This window comes from Numida meleagris, chromosome 6 (genome assembly GCF_002078875.1).
Source record: "Numida meleagris isolate 19003 breed g44 Domestic line chromosome 6, NumMel1.0, whole genome shotgun sequence".
Lineage (NCBI taxonomy): Eukaryota > Metazoa > Chordata > Aves > Galliformes > Numididae > Numida > Numida meleagris.
This window is the reverse complement of record NC_034414.1, coordinates 41,977,400-41,993,753: the sequence shown is the minus strand read 5'-3', so window position 1 is coordinate 41,993,753 and position 16,354 is coordinate 41,977,400. Positions and strand designations below refer to the sequence as shown.

The window sequence follows — 16,354 nt, the reverse complement described above, 5'->3', positions numbered from 1 at the left end:
ATGGAATTTTACCAAGCAGACATTTATGTATTACAGGCATTTAATGGATCAGAGGAATAGTGAAGTTACCAATGAATTTCTAAAAGATTTCTTTGCAGAAGAAGTCAGAGTTCCAGCCCCTATTCTAGCTGGTTTTCTGTCCTTAAAATAAAGTAATAGGGAAAAACATTACAACCAGTTCCAAAATGAAATGCAAAGAAACTCCTATTGAGTAAAGGATTTAGAAAGATGTCTGTTAGGCCAGCTACTTGCAGGTGCCAAATACTTACAGGTATTTCAACAGTGGGAGGTTCTTAAAGGCATCTGGATCTATGTAATCCAAGTTTCTAAGATTTCGAATTTCACTGCAAGGAAAAAAAGGGGAATGGGGGGGAACGTTACCACAACAGTCATTAATATTAATGTAGTTGTTATAACAGAAACCAACAATGTTAAATTTCAGGGAATTAATTCCTGAAAAAGTTGACACTTGCTTATAGATCTTTGGATGTAGTCGTATGGTTAAGGTTCTTAGAGAACATAGGGACAGTACTTTGTCTGCAAATTTGAGTAAAAAGAAAAAGATTTCAAAGAAGAAAAATTAAGAACAGTGGTAAATTTTGCATAAAGCTATATCAGTGCCACTGTTACTACTGCTGAGTAAACTTCCTACCTGGTAACTTCAAATATTTCCATGATTAATATAAGTCAACATAGATTTAAAACTTTTTAAACACATTAAATAAATATCTTTCCTGGGGAAGTAGGAGTGGGATTTCCACAGGTGAGTTTATATATAATTTATATAATTAATATTGCAGCACCCAGGATTGCAGCTGGAATGAAGGGCACCTTTGGAAAGCTAAGGTCACACAAAAAATAATTTAAACTAGCTTCTCTTTTTCTCCTTAAGTTGGTCTGGATCACAGATGCTTTTAGCTGCTCTGTTCCTATTAGAACCATATTTCCTATGAATGACCAGTCTCAGGACTTCTTGCTACTTATGTAGAGAAATTTTATGAAATACAGGTATGTGTGGCGTGGTGGTGCAGATTCTGTGAGTGATGTTCTACTCTTACATCAGTCCAAAACGTGGTGCTACTGGGTATAGATACAGTAGAAACTGGTAGTATTTAATCTGCCATGCCCTAATATCAAGTAAGCCAAGCACAAAATAAACCTAGCCAAATATTCTGAGAAATAGAAGTGGGAAAAGAGACATCAGAAAATTGATATAACAACATGTGGAAGACTTTAGCCTTTCTATATTCTGCTCTACTGAGAAAGAGTTTCTGCTCCATCTTCCAAGCGTTCTGTTTTTACTGTGTTTACTTTAGGGGGAGACAAGGGTTTACATTCTTCTTGCATGTTAAACTGATGTAGTTACTAGCTATGCTACTGCTGTTACAGTGATGCGTATTCTTCATGTCTGTTAGCTTCTTTAACAGTATTGTTTCTGTTATTATAAGAAATCTATGTCAGTCTCTCACTTCTCTCAAATTACTTAAATAGTTATGTAGCAATCACACTCCCAACAGTGTAATTTTCTCCACAAACTTTGATGTTTTTTTTTTCCGATCACTGGCTGCATTTAAAAAAACTGCAGTCAGGAGCTTCTTGGCTATGTACTCCTTTGCTGTGGACCAAATGTATTGCAGGGAGAAATCAACATTCAGTCTGGAAATGGATAATACATTGGAGTGCCACAGAGTCATCAGGTTTTGCTATTCATAGTACTCTGCATAAATGATTTGGATGAGGGTATTGAAAGTAAGAATTCAAAATCTGCAGATGGTACTAAAATTGGGAGCACAAAATAATTAAATGAGATTCAATTGGATTTTATTAAGTAACTAGGCCAAGAGAGAGCAAGTGCTAGTTGACAAAGGGAAACGAAAAATGGGAGTAAAAGATTCAGAATTGCCAGATGAGACAGTTGGCCCCATGATCAGAGAAAAGCTTAAAGAACTCAAGAAAATCAAAGAATCATAGAATCACAGAATGGCCTGGGTTGAAAAGGACCTCAAAGATCATTGAGTTTCAACTCCCCTGCTGAGTGCAGGGTTGCCAACCACTAGACCAGGCTGCCCAGAGCCATGTCCAGCCTGGCCTTGAACACCTCCAGGGACGGGGCAACCACAACCCCCCAGGCAACCTGTTCCAAAATCATTATATGCAATGAAGAATGGGAAAAGATTTGTGCCCTTGCTGTTCCATTTTCTTGAACTGGTGATGCTGGGATTAGGGAAGAAATGTGCTTTAAAATACAATGTATTTATACTTGCATTTCATCCTACGGTTTGTATTTGGGAGATTTCTTACGGTCCAAAAGAGGAAAAGAAAAAAGGCCTATGGAGGCAGGTGCTACATAAATCAAGAGCAGGCAACCAGTTTCCTAGAAGTCTCTTTTCAAAATTGATGAGAAAGTGGATGAGAGAGGTATATATTAAAAAAAAAAGTGATTTGACAAAGTAAATATTAATCTTAAGAAAAAACTGGAGAGAAATCCAGTTTTTTCTACTCCTAGTCCAGGCAAATATGTCTCTTGACGTATTTGACTAGCTAAATATATGGCCTCTCATTTCACATACATGAAAAAGAGACAACTTCAAGGTCAGATCCATCCATGAACCTGTCATCATGAATCTCACAGTACGGGAAAGAATCCTCCCTAAAATCTCAGATTTAAAGGATATCTGTATCTCCATCAATATTAGAGCCTATGAAGTGAGCTCAAAAGGAGAAAAGGTATTTTAATAGTTCTAATCACATTAGTTAACAGCATAATGATACAGAAGATGGATTTTGAAATTTATTTTTGTCGCCGGTTTACGGGCGTTAGGCCCGATTCCGTGACAAAGGGGACGGGGGACCCAAGGGCCCACGTCCCGGGAAAAGGGGAAAGGGGAAAAGGGTAGGGAGATGGCCCTGAGAGCAAAGAACAGCGGCAACAATCTGAGGAGAAACAAACTCATTTACTAAATAAGATATCGGAATGCAAAACAACACACTATAATACAATATAATTACAATTTAAGCTGATAAATTCAATACAGAGAGAGAGAATGTCCCAAAATCAAGGTAGGCCTTACTCTACTACCGACGATAAGGCGGCTGGAGAGCGAGGTGCTGCCAAGACGAGAGACGGCGGAAAAAGGGACGAGGTCTCGTGATCTGCAAGTTTTTATACTGCGAGCTTCTATCTTTTCCCTCTGGCTGGAAAATGGTAACAAAGGAGCAAAGTACCGTGGGGACTGTAGTAGTCCTTCTCTTCTGAGAACTAGGTATATCCACTACATGATGTTATGATGTGGAATACCAATAACCGAAAATCACAAAACCATGACAATTTTACACGAATCAGTCACGAGTATTGTATTCAGAGATGCCAAACTGTTATGACAGCAATATTCAAATTGTAATCAAAAGACTTGTGATTTAAATACTACTTCTAAAGGATCCAAAACACAAAGGAAAGTAAGCTGAGTGGTACAGCTGATATGACAGAAGGAAGGGATGCCATACAAAGGGACCTGAACAAGCTTGAGAAGTGAATGAACCTAATAAGGTTCAATAATGTTGAGTCTAAGGTGTTGCTCTTGGATTGAGGCAACCCCCAATATGTGTATAGAATGGGAGAAGAACTCCTTGACAGCAGCCCTGAGGAGAAGAACTTGGAGATCCCAGTGGACAAAAAGCTGAACATGAGCCAGCAGTGTGCTCTTGCAGCCCAGAAGGCCAACAGTATCCTGGGCTGCATCAAAAGAGGGGTGGCAGCAGGGAGATGGAGGGGATTGTCATCCTCTGCTCTTGTAAGGCCCCATTTGGAGTACTGTGTCCAGGTCTGGGACTGCCATTACAGGAAGGATGCAAAGCTGTTGGAGCAGGTCCAGAGGAGGGCCATGAAAATGATCAGAGGGCTGGAGCACCTTGAAAGTTAGCTTAGTGAGTAGCTTAGGTTTGCAAAATGAAATTTTTGTGCTGAAAAGACAGACAAGGAGAAAGTCTGAGGCATGTAGTCCTTGTAAAAGACAGTGGTATACAGTACTAGGTGAAACAGTTAGGGGATGGCTCCCCCCAGAGATTACTGATTGCAGATGCTTTTTTATATGTAAGCAATTATTCTACAGACAGCAGGTCTTTTATTTCTCCAAATAAACCTGACAGCTGCCCCGTCTCTGGAATGCAAGGCAATCAGCTAGAACAGTACACCAAAAGAAATAACAGAGAAGCAGTGGATTGGTGGACAGAGTTGCAGCTGGTGAGACGGCTGGCTAGAGCTAGTCAGCATCTTCCAACTCATACCAGGTCAGGAGTACACTGCGAGGGACACTGCAACCTTTCATCAGAAAAAGACCCCAAATGACCACTGAGAAATACCATGCATGTGTAACAGGACTGGGACCGAGGGTGGAGATCTCATTGTAATAATCCAACCTTTTCTTGGAAATCTAATGCATATGTAAGCCGCTTGTTCTTTAAATATCTGCCTTTCTTGTCATCTGGTGTGCAAGTTAGGAGGAGCGATCCCCCTTGCACCCAGCGTGTGCACAGCGCTGAATAAACATACCTGCTTCGTAACCTTACGTGGGTTATAGAGTTTGATTCTGCACATCAACCTCTCCTACAAAGGCAGGCTGAGGGAGCTGGGATCGTTCAGCCTGAAAAAGAGAAGGCTCTGGGCCTTCCAGTACTTTAATGGAGCTTATAAATCAGAAGGAGACCTACTTTTTATGTGGGAAGATAGTGACATGATAAGGGGAATGGTTTTAAACTAAAACAAGGGAGATTTAGATTAGGTGTCAGGGAGAAAATATTTATTCAGAGGGTGGTAGGATACTGGCATAGTTTGCCCAGAGAAGCTGTGAATGCCCTATCCCTGGAGACATATAAGACCAGGTTGGGTAAGCCCTAAGCAACTTGATCTAGTGCACAGTTCAGTAGTTTGCATCCCTGCTCATGGCATGGAGGCTGGAACTAGATGATCTTTGAGGTCCCTTTCAACCCAAGCCATTCTATGATTATCAGTGGATTCATTACAGAGGGTTTGCATGTTTATCAGTAAACTGTTCTGAATCAGTGAATTGAAAAGTCTGAATCTCACAGACTTAGAAACTTTAGGTGACTTTTGAAATATACATTTGACACACTATATAAAAACAACTTAATCTTAGCATGCTGGGCTTAAATTCTGTAACCATCAGCAATGTAAAAAATCCGGCTATTTCTGGGAACAAAATATTTAAAAGTATAGAAAACTAAGATGTTTTATAGGAATCTGGCTGAGTATTTATTCAGAAAGGTGAAAGGTGCCTTGAAAAAACATTTAACTGCACAGTTCAAACTAAAATTACTTAGAGATGCTAATAAGAAGGAAGGCTGCTGCTACCTGCTGCTTCCTACCCTTAAGATAAGAACATTATTGGTGGAACACTTATAAACGTACCTATAAACATACTAAAATCTTACTGGCCATGATTTTCACCTATGTTTTGCTTTTTAAATAAATTACTTTAAAAACCTCACAGTGGTAGGAACAGATGTGCAGAGAAAATTACTTAGTGATACACTTTAAATTCTTTGTCAATATTTATAAATAACCATAAATAATACTTTTGTGTTCAGGGACATACGTAAGTATTTAGTTCCAAATCAAAATGAATCTTAAAATGAAACTAATAATTATTCAAGTATTACTGTGATGATTTATTATAATGAGCCATACATTTGCAAGGCAAACTCTAGAAAGGTTAATAAGCTACTGCGTATATTATATAAATTTAGTGACGTTAAAGAAGCAAAAATATTAATATAAGTGACTTCTAAAATTTGTTTACCAGACATGTCTTTCATACCTGCTTTGCAATACTGACACATCCCTGAGTTTAAGACCAGAACCCAGATACTGTAAATCTGACCAGAGTCTCAGTATAGTTCCACTATGTTTGATACGTGTGAATATTAAGGATATCTAGATCAGCAATTCTAAAATATTTTAAATCAGCTGCTTTCTTTTTCTTGTAATAACTTGTGAGCCCTCCCTGCTTCTTTAGATTTACTTTGCTTATGACTTCCCTGGCCTCTCTCCCCTGTCCATGTTTTCTTCTCCCCCTGCAGTCAAGATGCAGTCCCACTAAGTGCAGCTCTCCATGGCTTTCCATCTGTCAAGTTTTGGCACTGCTAGCACTAGAAATTTGATTCAGGCTCTAGCCAGTCTATCCCCTACCTGCAGACATCAGCTTTTAAGATTTTTCTGTGCAGCACTTTTCCCATTGCAGGTATATAACAGTACACTTCATTCAGGTTCCTATTAGGGCTAGCTCTTCCCTCTTTAGTCTTCCTCTCCAGTTACCTCTCAGACATTGCCATAAAACCACCTCTCCTTTCTGCAGTCCTATATCCCAAGACCTGGCTCCATGGGCTGTCCGTGAGCAGAAGTGCCCCAGCACCCACTCTGCACAGAGATGGAGAGCAGTCCCTCCAGCTCTTGCAGTGACATTGCATATACAATGGTAAGCCACTTGATCCACAATCTTTGGCTGTATTCCCACACCCTCAAAGGGCTTCTCGCATGGTTGTTCAAGAGCAGAGAGTGTTTGGAAGAAGGAGCAGTGGGGAGAAATGAGGGAGAGAGGAGTGTGAGCAGAGACCTGGAGAGGGGGAAAAAAAGTGAAAATTCCTTACCTAAGAGTGTTTTCCTGGGAAGAGAAGACCTAGTTACAAAAGCTCCTAATGCTAACACCATAAAGTTGCAGCTTGCTAGTAAGATTATACAGAGACATAGACTCTTCTGTGTTTGCATCTAGAAAGCACAGTTTTGTCACTGTATGTGAAAGATCGTCCTGAATTGATAAACATGTTAAAACTGTCTAACATACATAGTAATGACAAAAACAAGGAACTAGAATACATTGTGAGATCAACTTAACATAATTGGGGAAACACCAACACAAAGTCTTGGCCCTGATTTTAATCTTAGTATAGCGTGAACTTTACCATGACTTACAATTGAAATGAGATCCAACTCATTGAAACACAGGAGGTGATCTGTACTCTTAGTTTGCAAAAGTTGCTCAGCACTCAAGAGTTCTAGTCTCGTATAAATACAACATGCACAGAGATTGCTCCTAGGGTAAGAGCTGTATACATACAGCTGAGGTATGGAGGGAACAGAAAGCCAGGATGGAGGCCCATAGGCAGAACTGAATGTGAACCAGAAAAAATGCAGTGCTGAAGTTCAAACCTGAGGCACGCCAGCAGGCTTGGCAGACAGAAGTGGTGATGAACACAGGATGCCTACTCATATGACACTTGACTCAAGCCAAAGCAATTAGTGCTTTCCTTCCATAAACACTAAATTTTCTTATAAGAAGTTCTGTAGAAAAACAAATGTTTTTAAAATTAAACTGTATATTTAAGTTTAAATTGGGGTTAAAAAAAAAAGATTATTTACATAAAACTGTACTCTATGAAAACTCCATGTAAAATTGAACCTGTGAAAGCTAAGCTCTGTGAAATGACTTATTTTCAAAACTGTTAGTACTTCAAACTTCTTTAAAACAACCTATGACAATCTTTATCCAGCAATAATAACTTGAAAATAACTATGTAAGTGGAGAACATTAAACAAATGCACAGCACAACATAACATTTATCCCTGAATAATCTTGTTGTTTGGGAAGTAAATTAAACCCAGCAAAAAAAAAAGCGTTAACGTATCAGACTAGTTAGGGAAGCAATTTAGAAAAAAATAGTGAAATCTATAAATAGCTTTCTCTTCTAACTTATATGCATCTGCCTTGTTTGCCAGATGTCTGGGTATTCTCTGATTAAATAATGTGCGTGTCTTACATCTAAACAGATTTTTAAAAGTGTGTATGTGCTTTTGAGTAGTAGAGATAGTACTTCATGGACTAGCAGATATTTGGGTTTTGCCTATAGCTTCTGTGAGTAAAGAGTTCCAGGGTCTTGTTTTGAGAAGTAGTTCTGATTCTTTCATAGGAAAACAGAAAAATTATAACTTGCTTGTCTATTTGTATTTTCTGTGTGGTAGTTCCTTGTGAGAAATATAAGGGGTCCTCCATTAAACCTAAATAACCAGAGTGAAAACCTCTCCCCACTATGCCCTCCTGAAGAGCCTGTGCCATATGTGCAGTAGGTGTAGATGCCATTGAGCTCCACTGACTCCTACACAGGCTGCAGAATGGCATGTGCAGATCGTGGAGCTGACCTGGATGTGATAATGTGGTGGTATCAAACCTTGTTGGTGTGCTCTGGTCTGACTTTTGGAAGAGAGGGAGAAGCTGTGACACGGAAGAGTACAGATGGCATGACACACCACAATGTACCAAAACAACCTAATGGGTCTCTCAAGTGTGTGAGTATGATTAGACATGCCTTGGAAGGCCTATAAGACAGATGTGGATATAATGCCTTATAGCCAGCCAGCTGGGTGCTCCACTCTGAAGCATCCTGAAGAATAACAGGTGGTTTCTAGAAGAGCCTTCATGTGCCAGAGGAGTTACTGACAGCACCATGGCTCCATCCACCAGTCCTTTAAAATAGTCACATACTTCAAAATGCTCAATTTATGGAAACATCATTTATATTCTAAAGCTTATGCTACATTACTCTTTGAAGGTAATATTTGTGTTAATAATTAATATCCTGAGGGAGATTTTTCTAGTCCATTCCTTACTTTGAATCTAATGTAGAAGCAATAGAAGATACTTCTATGAAATGAGAGGGCCTGAGAGCATTTTATGATCTTCAGTTTCTAAAAAGGTGAACGACAAGACAACTACCACATGAGTAATATGTAGTGTGTAGTGCCAAATACTTCATTGTTTATAAAGTGTGATGCCAGAAAATTTTTCATTATGTTCATTTCTGTTAAAGAAGAAATCCTAAAGACACAACAACTGTGAATCAGGAAGGGAAAATATGAGGTAGACAGGCCTGGAAAAAGTACCTACAGAAGGGACTGCATTCAAAGCATAGATAAATATCATTATTACACCAAAGCCTTCCATTGAAGCTATTTCAGCAATACTGTAGGAGAATGTTATTGGACTAAAGTAAGTCTCAGGATCCTGGACTTTGCTCCTAGCTTTATTTATCACGTATTCTTAGGGGAAGCACTTCAATTTTCTGGTATTAGCTGTTCTCTATATACAATAACAATATTATCTCCTTTATTTTTATTAACCTTTCTGTTTCACAGTGTATAAAATAAAAGGGAAAAAAAAGTATAGAAAATAGAGCAGTGTTAAGAGATCATCTAGTTCAATCTCTCTGAGTAAAGATTAAATAGACCTACGTATTTTCTGATTTAGCAGCCTTAAAGGGCGCAGCTTTCCTAGGAAGGCAAATATAATGTTTACTCACACCAGTCATAAGAAAGATTTTCTTAGACTTTTCCCTAATCTGATTTTATTATAAGTATTGCTTTGTCAAACATCAATATGAAGAATGGATAGTAGTTTCATCCCTCAAAACACATTTATATACACTTAAGATATATCTCCCTCTGTCATGTTTTCTTTTTGAACACAGAAGCCTTTCCTCTCAGTTTTCTGGACTCATGCTCTCCCATGGAATCTCTACAGACAAAAATCTTCTCTGAAGTATACCGAAATATAACTCATCTGAAATTTTTGACACTGGCACACTTTCCATGCACTGATTTGAATCAGCAGTGGAAATGTGGAACAATGCCAGATACAAGATGGATCCTATGAAACCCTCTTCAATTAATTACCTTCTCATTATACAGGGTAATGCCGAATGACAAGAACTCTCCAAATGCAGCTATTCTACCAATTCTTTTTGTCTGCCCTAGTACTGTTCTAGCCAGGCCTTGTTCTGCAAGCCTTTTTATAGTTACTATCACAAGATAAAGTGCCAAAAGACTCTTAGTACTCTAATTTTGACACCTTCTTGTTACAGAGGAAATTACATGGCCTGATCTGATTTGTTCTTAAATCTATATAGTTGTAATATTTTGTTTGTAGTATTCTAGGTGCTTACATACAATAGGTTTGATTACTAGTTCCAGAATTTTTTTCAGGAATTGAAGATAAGCTACCTTCTTCGCAGATTCTTTTAAAAGATAGACCTAATTTTTGCCATCTTCTGCTTTTCTGCTACCTTATTCATCCTCCACAAGCTCTCAAGGATAGCTGAGTGTTTCAAACAGGTCTTTAAACATGCTAATGTTAGTGTTATCTGACACAATCTGAAAATAAGTAAGAAAAAATAAAGAAGAGGTTGAAGAATACTAAGTTGGTGCCTATTCCCTTTGCTCTTGATTTCATTTGATCTTTTAGTTGATCTCGTAGTTGATTTTTATGAGGACTGATATGAACAAAAAAAAGCATAAATAAGCTTCCCAGAAGCCTTTGTCCATAACATTCCCATTCCTTTTGATAACTAAGTACTTCATTTTACTATTAATGAACTTCCAGAACAATTACTTTTTACTCTTCATATCTCTATCTAGGGCCATCTTGCTCTGTGCTTTTCCTCTTCTGATTTCACTTCTTATGGTTATGTTACTATTTTACACCTACTTTTGGTAATTTGATGGAATTAATTCTGAGCTACTAGTTTATTTAAACTTGACATTGAGCTAGAGCTTGCATGTTATGGAGAAAAGATATAGGAAGAGGAATATTTAGCTACAAAGGAGAAAAGAACGACAATTCAAACATCAACATACATGTTACTCCACACACCCTCATATGTATTTTATTTTCACATTCATTTATTTACATTTATTTAATTATAATACTTACATGTGAGTGACTTTACTTAAGCTGTTGAAGGAGTGGGCCTCCAGACTCTGAAGTGTTTCGTCTATGGAGATATAACTAAAAACCAGCAAACAGAAAAAGAAACAAGTTACAGAACTTGACAAGGCGTGGCCAGTGCCCAGCAAGTCACTTTTCCTCTTTCTCCTCATCCTGTGCCACCTGCCATGGGAGGCAGCACTGGTGATGTCAGATGGAGGAACTTTTAACAGGACTTATATTTGCCATACTACCACTAAATCACAGCTGCACAACAATTCAATTAAGCAGCAAATATAAAGAGTTCTCACTTCAGAATTCTTTTTCTTTCCTTTTCCCAATTAATGTCACTTTGGTGACGTGACACAATCTGAAAATAAGTAAGAATAAATAAAGAAGAGGTTGAAGAATACTAAGAAGACCTAGCTGTCAAGTAAAGTGCCAGATTTAGCTATATCCAAGAAAAAAAATGTAAGGTGGACCTTGTGTCATCACTGCAACAACTATCACCAATTCTCTACCATCAGAGCAAATAATACTTATCCATTGTTGAGGGAAAAAAAAAATGCTGTGACATGAATTTGGAAAGAAACATTAGTCACAAAGAGAATGTCATAAAGAGTATAAAGAGCAATGTGGCACCAAAGCAAAGCAAAAAAAAAACAAGCTTGAGAAATACTTATTTATACACGGTTTAGACTGAGTAGCCGTTACACTGATAGTGATCCACTGAATATGATGAGAAACTAGCCCTGCGGAGTCTCCCCATCACCTCTAGGAAGATGATAGTGAAACTAGTCTGTTAAAGGCTTTGAAGTGTGAGTAAAGTTGCAATACAACTAACAAATGCAAATTTCCAGAGTCACACTGACATTAACAATTTGGGTTACACCACCTAATTATGTAATTCAAAATATCTCTTAGTTTGAAAATTGATCAATAACATTTAAATGCCATATTCCTGTACTTTATTTACTTTTTCTAATCATATTTTATATCATATTTGTAATCTATAGATCTTTTAAAATAATAAGTAATTAAAATAGGAAATGTAAATAGAGTCTTAAATCATAAGGACTGTCATGCAAAAAATTACAGATCGGATTTTTTTGTTGTTGCTGAAAGTTTATAGAAGTTAAATTTCAACTTCTTTCAATGGATATTTTAAAAATAACTAAAATGTTTTTAAAAATTGGAAACAATACTTTGTGATCAGCTTGTGCTCTGACAACCAGAAGATGACTAACACTGTTAACTGTTCCAGAGGAGTTTATGTCCTGTCTATACTGGAACTGAGCAGAACTAATTTTAACTTTTCTAACAGGAGATCTACTTTTTATTGGTAATTGAAGATGCACTCAGCAGTGCTTGAAAAGATATCAGAAAAGTAACTAGTAGAGATTGTACAACCAGCAGATTCTCTTTTCTCAGTAATGTTACTTCCAAAAAGCCATTTGGCTCTTCCAAAATGCAGGAAGAAAATAAAAGAGGAATATAATAAAGAAAGTACTTCCAGGCTGTAGCTCTGTGATTGAATATTGCAGAATTAGATGTTTATGTGAGATGCTTTAATTTTGTCATCCTATAAGCATTAAATATCTACTGCTCAAGAAATTGGAGTTCCAATCTTCACAGAAAAAAATTGATTATTTAATTTTAGCAGAGCCTGCATTTTAACATACCAAAAGATAGATTGTGTGTAGCAAACAGCTATATAAAAATCAGCTTGACAGAAAATAAAATGAAAACCAGAGAATGAGCAAGCATCACATCCTCATGCCAAGCAGCTGGTACTGGGAATTAGAGAGCACTTATATATTACTTAGTGTGCCCCATATTACTGATGGGATGGCCCACACCAGGCAGGCAGGGACCTATCTGTCATATGTGAGAGGAGACAGAAGAGAAGCAGAGGGTACTCCTCCTCCCTTCCCTCACCCCTCCAGCCACCATTTCGCACCAGTCCACATTTCCCATTTGTACTGCGCTGGCTGGCTTGGAGCTGCCTGAGTTACTGTTTTACATCTCAAAGCTGCAGGGTGAAAGCGGTAAGGAAACAGCACATTTTCTTGGCGTGTTGACCTCCACTTTCCTGCTTTGTAATTGTATACATTAATTACACAACATCATTACTGATTATATGAGTAGTTTTATTTGCTTTACTATCACCTGAATCAATGCTCAACAAACATGCTCAAATATATTCAATCTCTTCTGAGAAAGAGGCGTTAATGGTGCATAAATATTTACTTGCAACTGTTCAGAATGCTTCTGAACTAGCCAGTGCCTTGGCTAATGAACACATTGTACAACCCATCTGAATATAACAAATAAGAATCACAGCAATCATAACCAGATGTTATACTGGGAAGAGGCAGAAAGTGTGTTTAAAATCCCATTTTGAAGGCATAACTCAGCACTGCCTCCCTGTGCCAGCTGTGTTTTACTTGCAGGATTCCAGAATGCGTCTGACATCCACCATGAATGTAGTCCCAACCTAAACACCAAATTCACAGCTTCTCAAAGGAGAAGTTCTTCTCCAAAAGGAGAAGGCCTGTTTGAAGATAAATAAGTTTTTATCACTGTTGCCATTCAAAAAAAACCTGAGAACACAGGCATTTAAACAGACAGCATGTGGCATTAACCACAAGGACCTCTCACTGTTCTTCCTTCTCCCTTTCCGTCCTGTGCTGCATGGAATCAGTGTGCACAGGATGTGAAACCACACTGTGTTGCATAGAGAAATATAGAGCACAAGGGAAATGTTATGCTTGGTGTAGGGCTGCTACCTTGTATGGAGAAGCTGTGGATCTGCTTGGGAAGGTACATGTCAGGTGTCCATGAGGTACTCACAGATGTGACACAAAGCATCACCAATGTCCATTTCAGCTCCTCAGAGCCAAGGAAAGAGTTCTTTATCTTTGACCTTAAAAGTACTATATGTTCAACCTGTCCGAAGTCAGAAGGGGCAAAGTCCTTCTACTAAGATTTTTCAACTTTAATAAATTTCTATTACATCTAAATACCTTATAAAACATTTTTTTAAATGTTGTTATTGCCAGAATGAAGCATATGCACCTGAGTGCACTGATGCATTTCTGACAGGAATTAGCTTTGCACTTGAGCATTTCATTGAAATGCTTTTTGTTTCATTTCTGTGGCAAAGCAGCAAAGGGAAACTATCTCTACTTCTGACTATCAAGAATAGGAACTCTAAAATTCTTGTTTAAACAGGGTTCATAAAGAGGCCAACTTAAATTCTATTCAGTACAGAGGAGGAAAAAAAAGGTTTATTCATGCAAACTATATAGCAGAAATCATATAGCAAAAGAAAGCAGTATATTTGGAGTAGTAAATACTCTCTATTATCTTACTGAAACTTCAGAACACCAGGCTGGATAAAGCCCTGAGCAATTTGGTTTGACCTCATATTTGGCAGAACGTTGAGCAGGTGGTTGGACTAGAGGATTCCTGAAGTTCCTTCCAAATTACATAATTTTGTTTCTAGGGAGTGAACTGGGAGATATCAGAGAAGTTCCCTGCATCAATTAGAACATATGTTGGATTACAGGCAAGTCACAAAGAGGAACTAACAAACTTGGTACACCTTTGTCTCAGAACCACTGACATCAGCAGCCAGGGCAGATCAAGAACAGGCAGCCACTTGCAACAAAAGTTAATGTGAGGCAAGTATATAGATGATGCTGACTGCATATTTATGGATTGTATCCATATGTGTGTTTATACACAAAAGACATGCAACAACAGAAGTCCTTCTTGCATCACACAAGTACTAGTGTTTTTGTGGAAAGCCATTCCTATTCTAGAAAGGCTACAGGGTCTCCAGTGAAATGAGTTATAAATCATGCAAGACGAAAAAAAAAAAAGTATAGTATGCCATTTGAAATTAAAAAAAAAAAAAAGCCTAGAATGCCTTCCTATAGCCTGTTTAGTTCATTAATAATTCAATGATTACTCGCAGATCTAAACTTTTGATAAAGAGGTAAAAGAATATCAGAAATAGAACTTACATTCTAGAGATGTTGGGGAGATTGGAAAATGCTTCACTTGGAATTGTTTTTAGACGAGTCTCCATAAACCTCCTATAGAAATAAAAGTTCACTGGTTAATATTCTCTGTTAAGTACAATTTAACATTAAAAATTCATACACAACTCCAGCTCTGCTCCAATAATTCTGTTTTTCTCTTCTATTTTCCTAGCTTTTCCATCTTCATATTATTCCTACTCCCATTTTGTTAGGCATCTTGTTTTGCTTGGTGTGCTCCCTCAAACTCAATTAGAACCTTCTGCAACTTCTCTCCTTGGAACTTAGCATTCAGTTGTAATGATGGACTTCCAAAAAACCCAGAGCACTGATGGCAAATATCTGCCCATTGAAGTTAATGAAATATTAAGAATATAATGATTCTTATAACCATTTTAGGCTTTCCACACATGACCCATTCCTGCTTCCAAGCAAGAAATGCCGATACATCAGCTAAAATTCAAGTAGAGAGGAATTGCATGTTATCTCCATAAAATTCCCTATATGCTTTGCAGTAAATACATCACTTTTTTTTCATAAACATCTGATGTGTGGATGGCAGGTATGTTGTTATTTCTTAAGTCCAGTTAAATCTGCACTTCAGGAGAGAATAGAAATACATATCTTACCCATCTGCAGGAGGTTTCAGAAAAACAGGCAATATTTAAAGGAGAGATATATCAACAGCCAAGTTCTTAACAGAATGAATTACTAGCAGATAGACTATTCCAATAAAGAGGAGGAAATGCTTTAGAAAATTAGCCTATAATATCTTTAGACTTAAAGTTACAACTGATCATTGCTGAATGAGATCATTTTTGGTTTCCCAGTACATCTGGGAATATACTTACATTATATATAGTCAGTGAATAGTCTCAAGAATAGCCAAGAACAAATGACAGACATTTCCTATAGCTCCTGCTAAGAACAACTTGATATAAAATAAATGAACAAACATTAATAATGTCTTCTGTTTTCTTCTCATATATGTGACATGCATAAGCAAGGAGAAGCTAAAGGCTATTTATCCAACAGTGGGTTGATGTTTCTCTTAATTTTAGTACCTCAACTTCCACAAGCTCCTGACTAGGGGAACATCTGTTTGTCCAGGGGTATACTGGCCTATGACCCTGCACCCTTAGCACCTTGACACCCATACCAGTACTCCCCCATCCTTCTCCCTCCTCCACTTTGTAAAACTGCTCAGGATCACAGTCCTGGGCAAAATGTTTACAAAGAAAAACCAGCTACAGCCTGCTGACTTTGCTGTTGTGTTTCAACATCTGTCTGTATTTACAGTCCTTTCAGGAAACTGAAAATGATGACTGAGAAATTTCTGTTTGAAATAGATTTTAAGAAGTCTTGAGGATGAACAGTGTGGACAGTTCTCTGCAGCCAGGAGAAATGAGCTGACAGAAATCTCACAAATGTCAGCAAGGTGAAGCATAGAGTCCTGCCTCTGGAGATGAAAAACCCAGGCACCAGTACGTGCTGGGGGCCACCCAGCTTGAAAGTAGTGCTGGAGAAAAAGATTTAGGG

At 37.9% G+C, this 16,354-nt stretch overlaps 1 protein-coding gene across 1 annotated transcript in view; it reads right to left on the bottom strand.

Moving 5' to 3' along the window:
- The window catches only part of TSHR (thyroid stimulating hormone receptor), a 56,605-nt gene that overhangs the window by 25,127 nt on the left and 15,124 nt on the right, over window positions 1-16,354 (bottom strand). The window contains exons 2-4 of the mRNA XM_021403104.1: window positions 14,801-14,872; window positions 10,776-10,850; window positions 270-344 (exon numbers count right to left, since the gene is read on the bottom strand). Coding sequence (XP_021258779.1) covers window positions 270-344; window positions 10,776-10,850; window positions 14,801-14,872 — 222 coding nt within the window. The remainder of the gene's footprint in view (window positions 1-269; window positions 345-10,775; window positions 10,851-14,800; window positions 14,873-16,354) is intronic.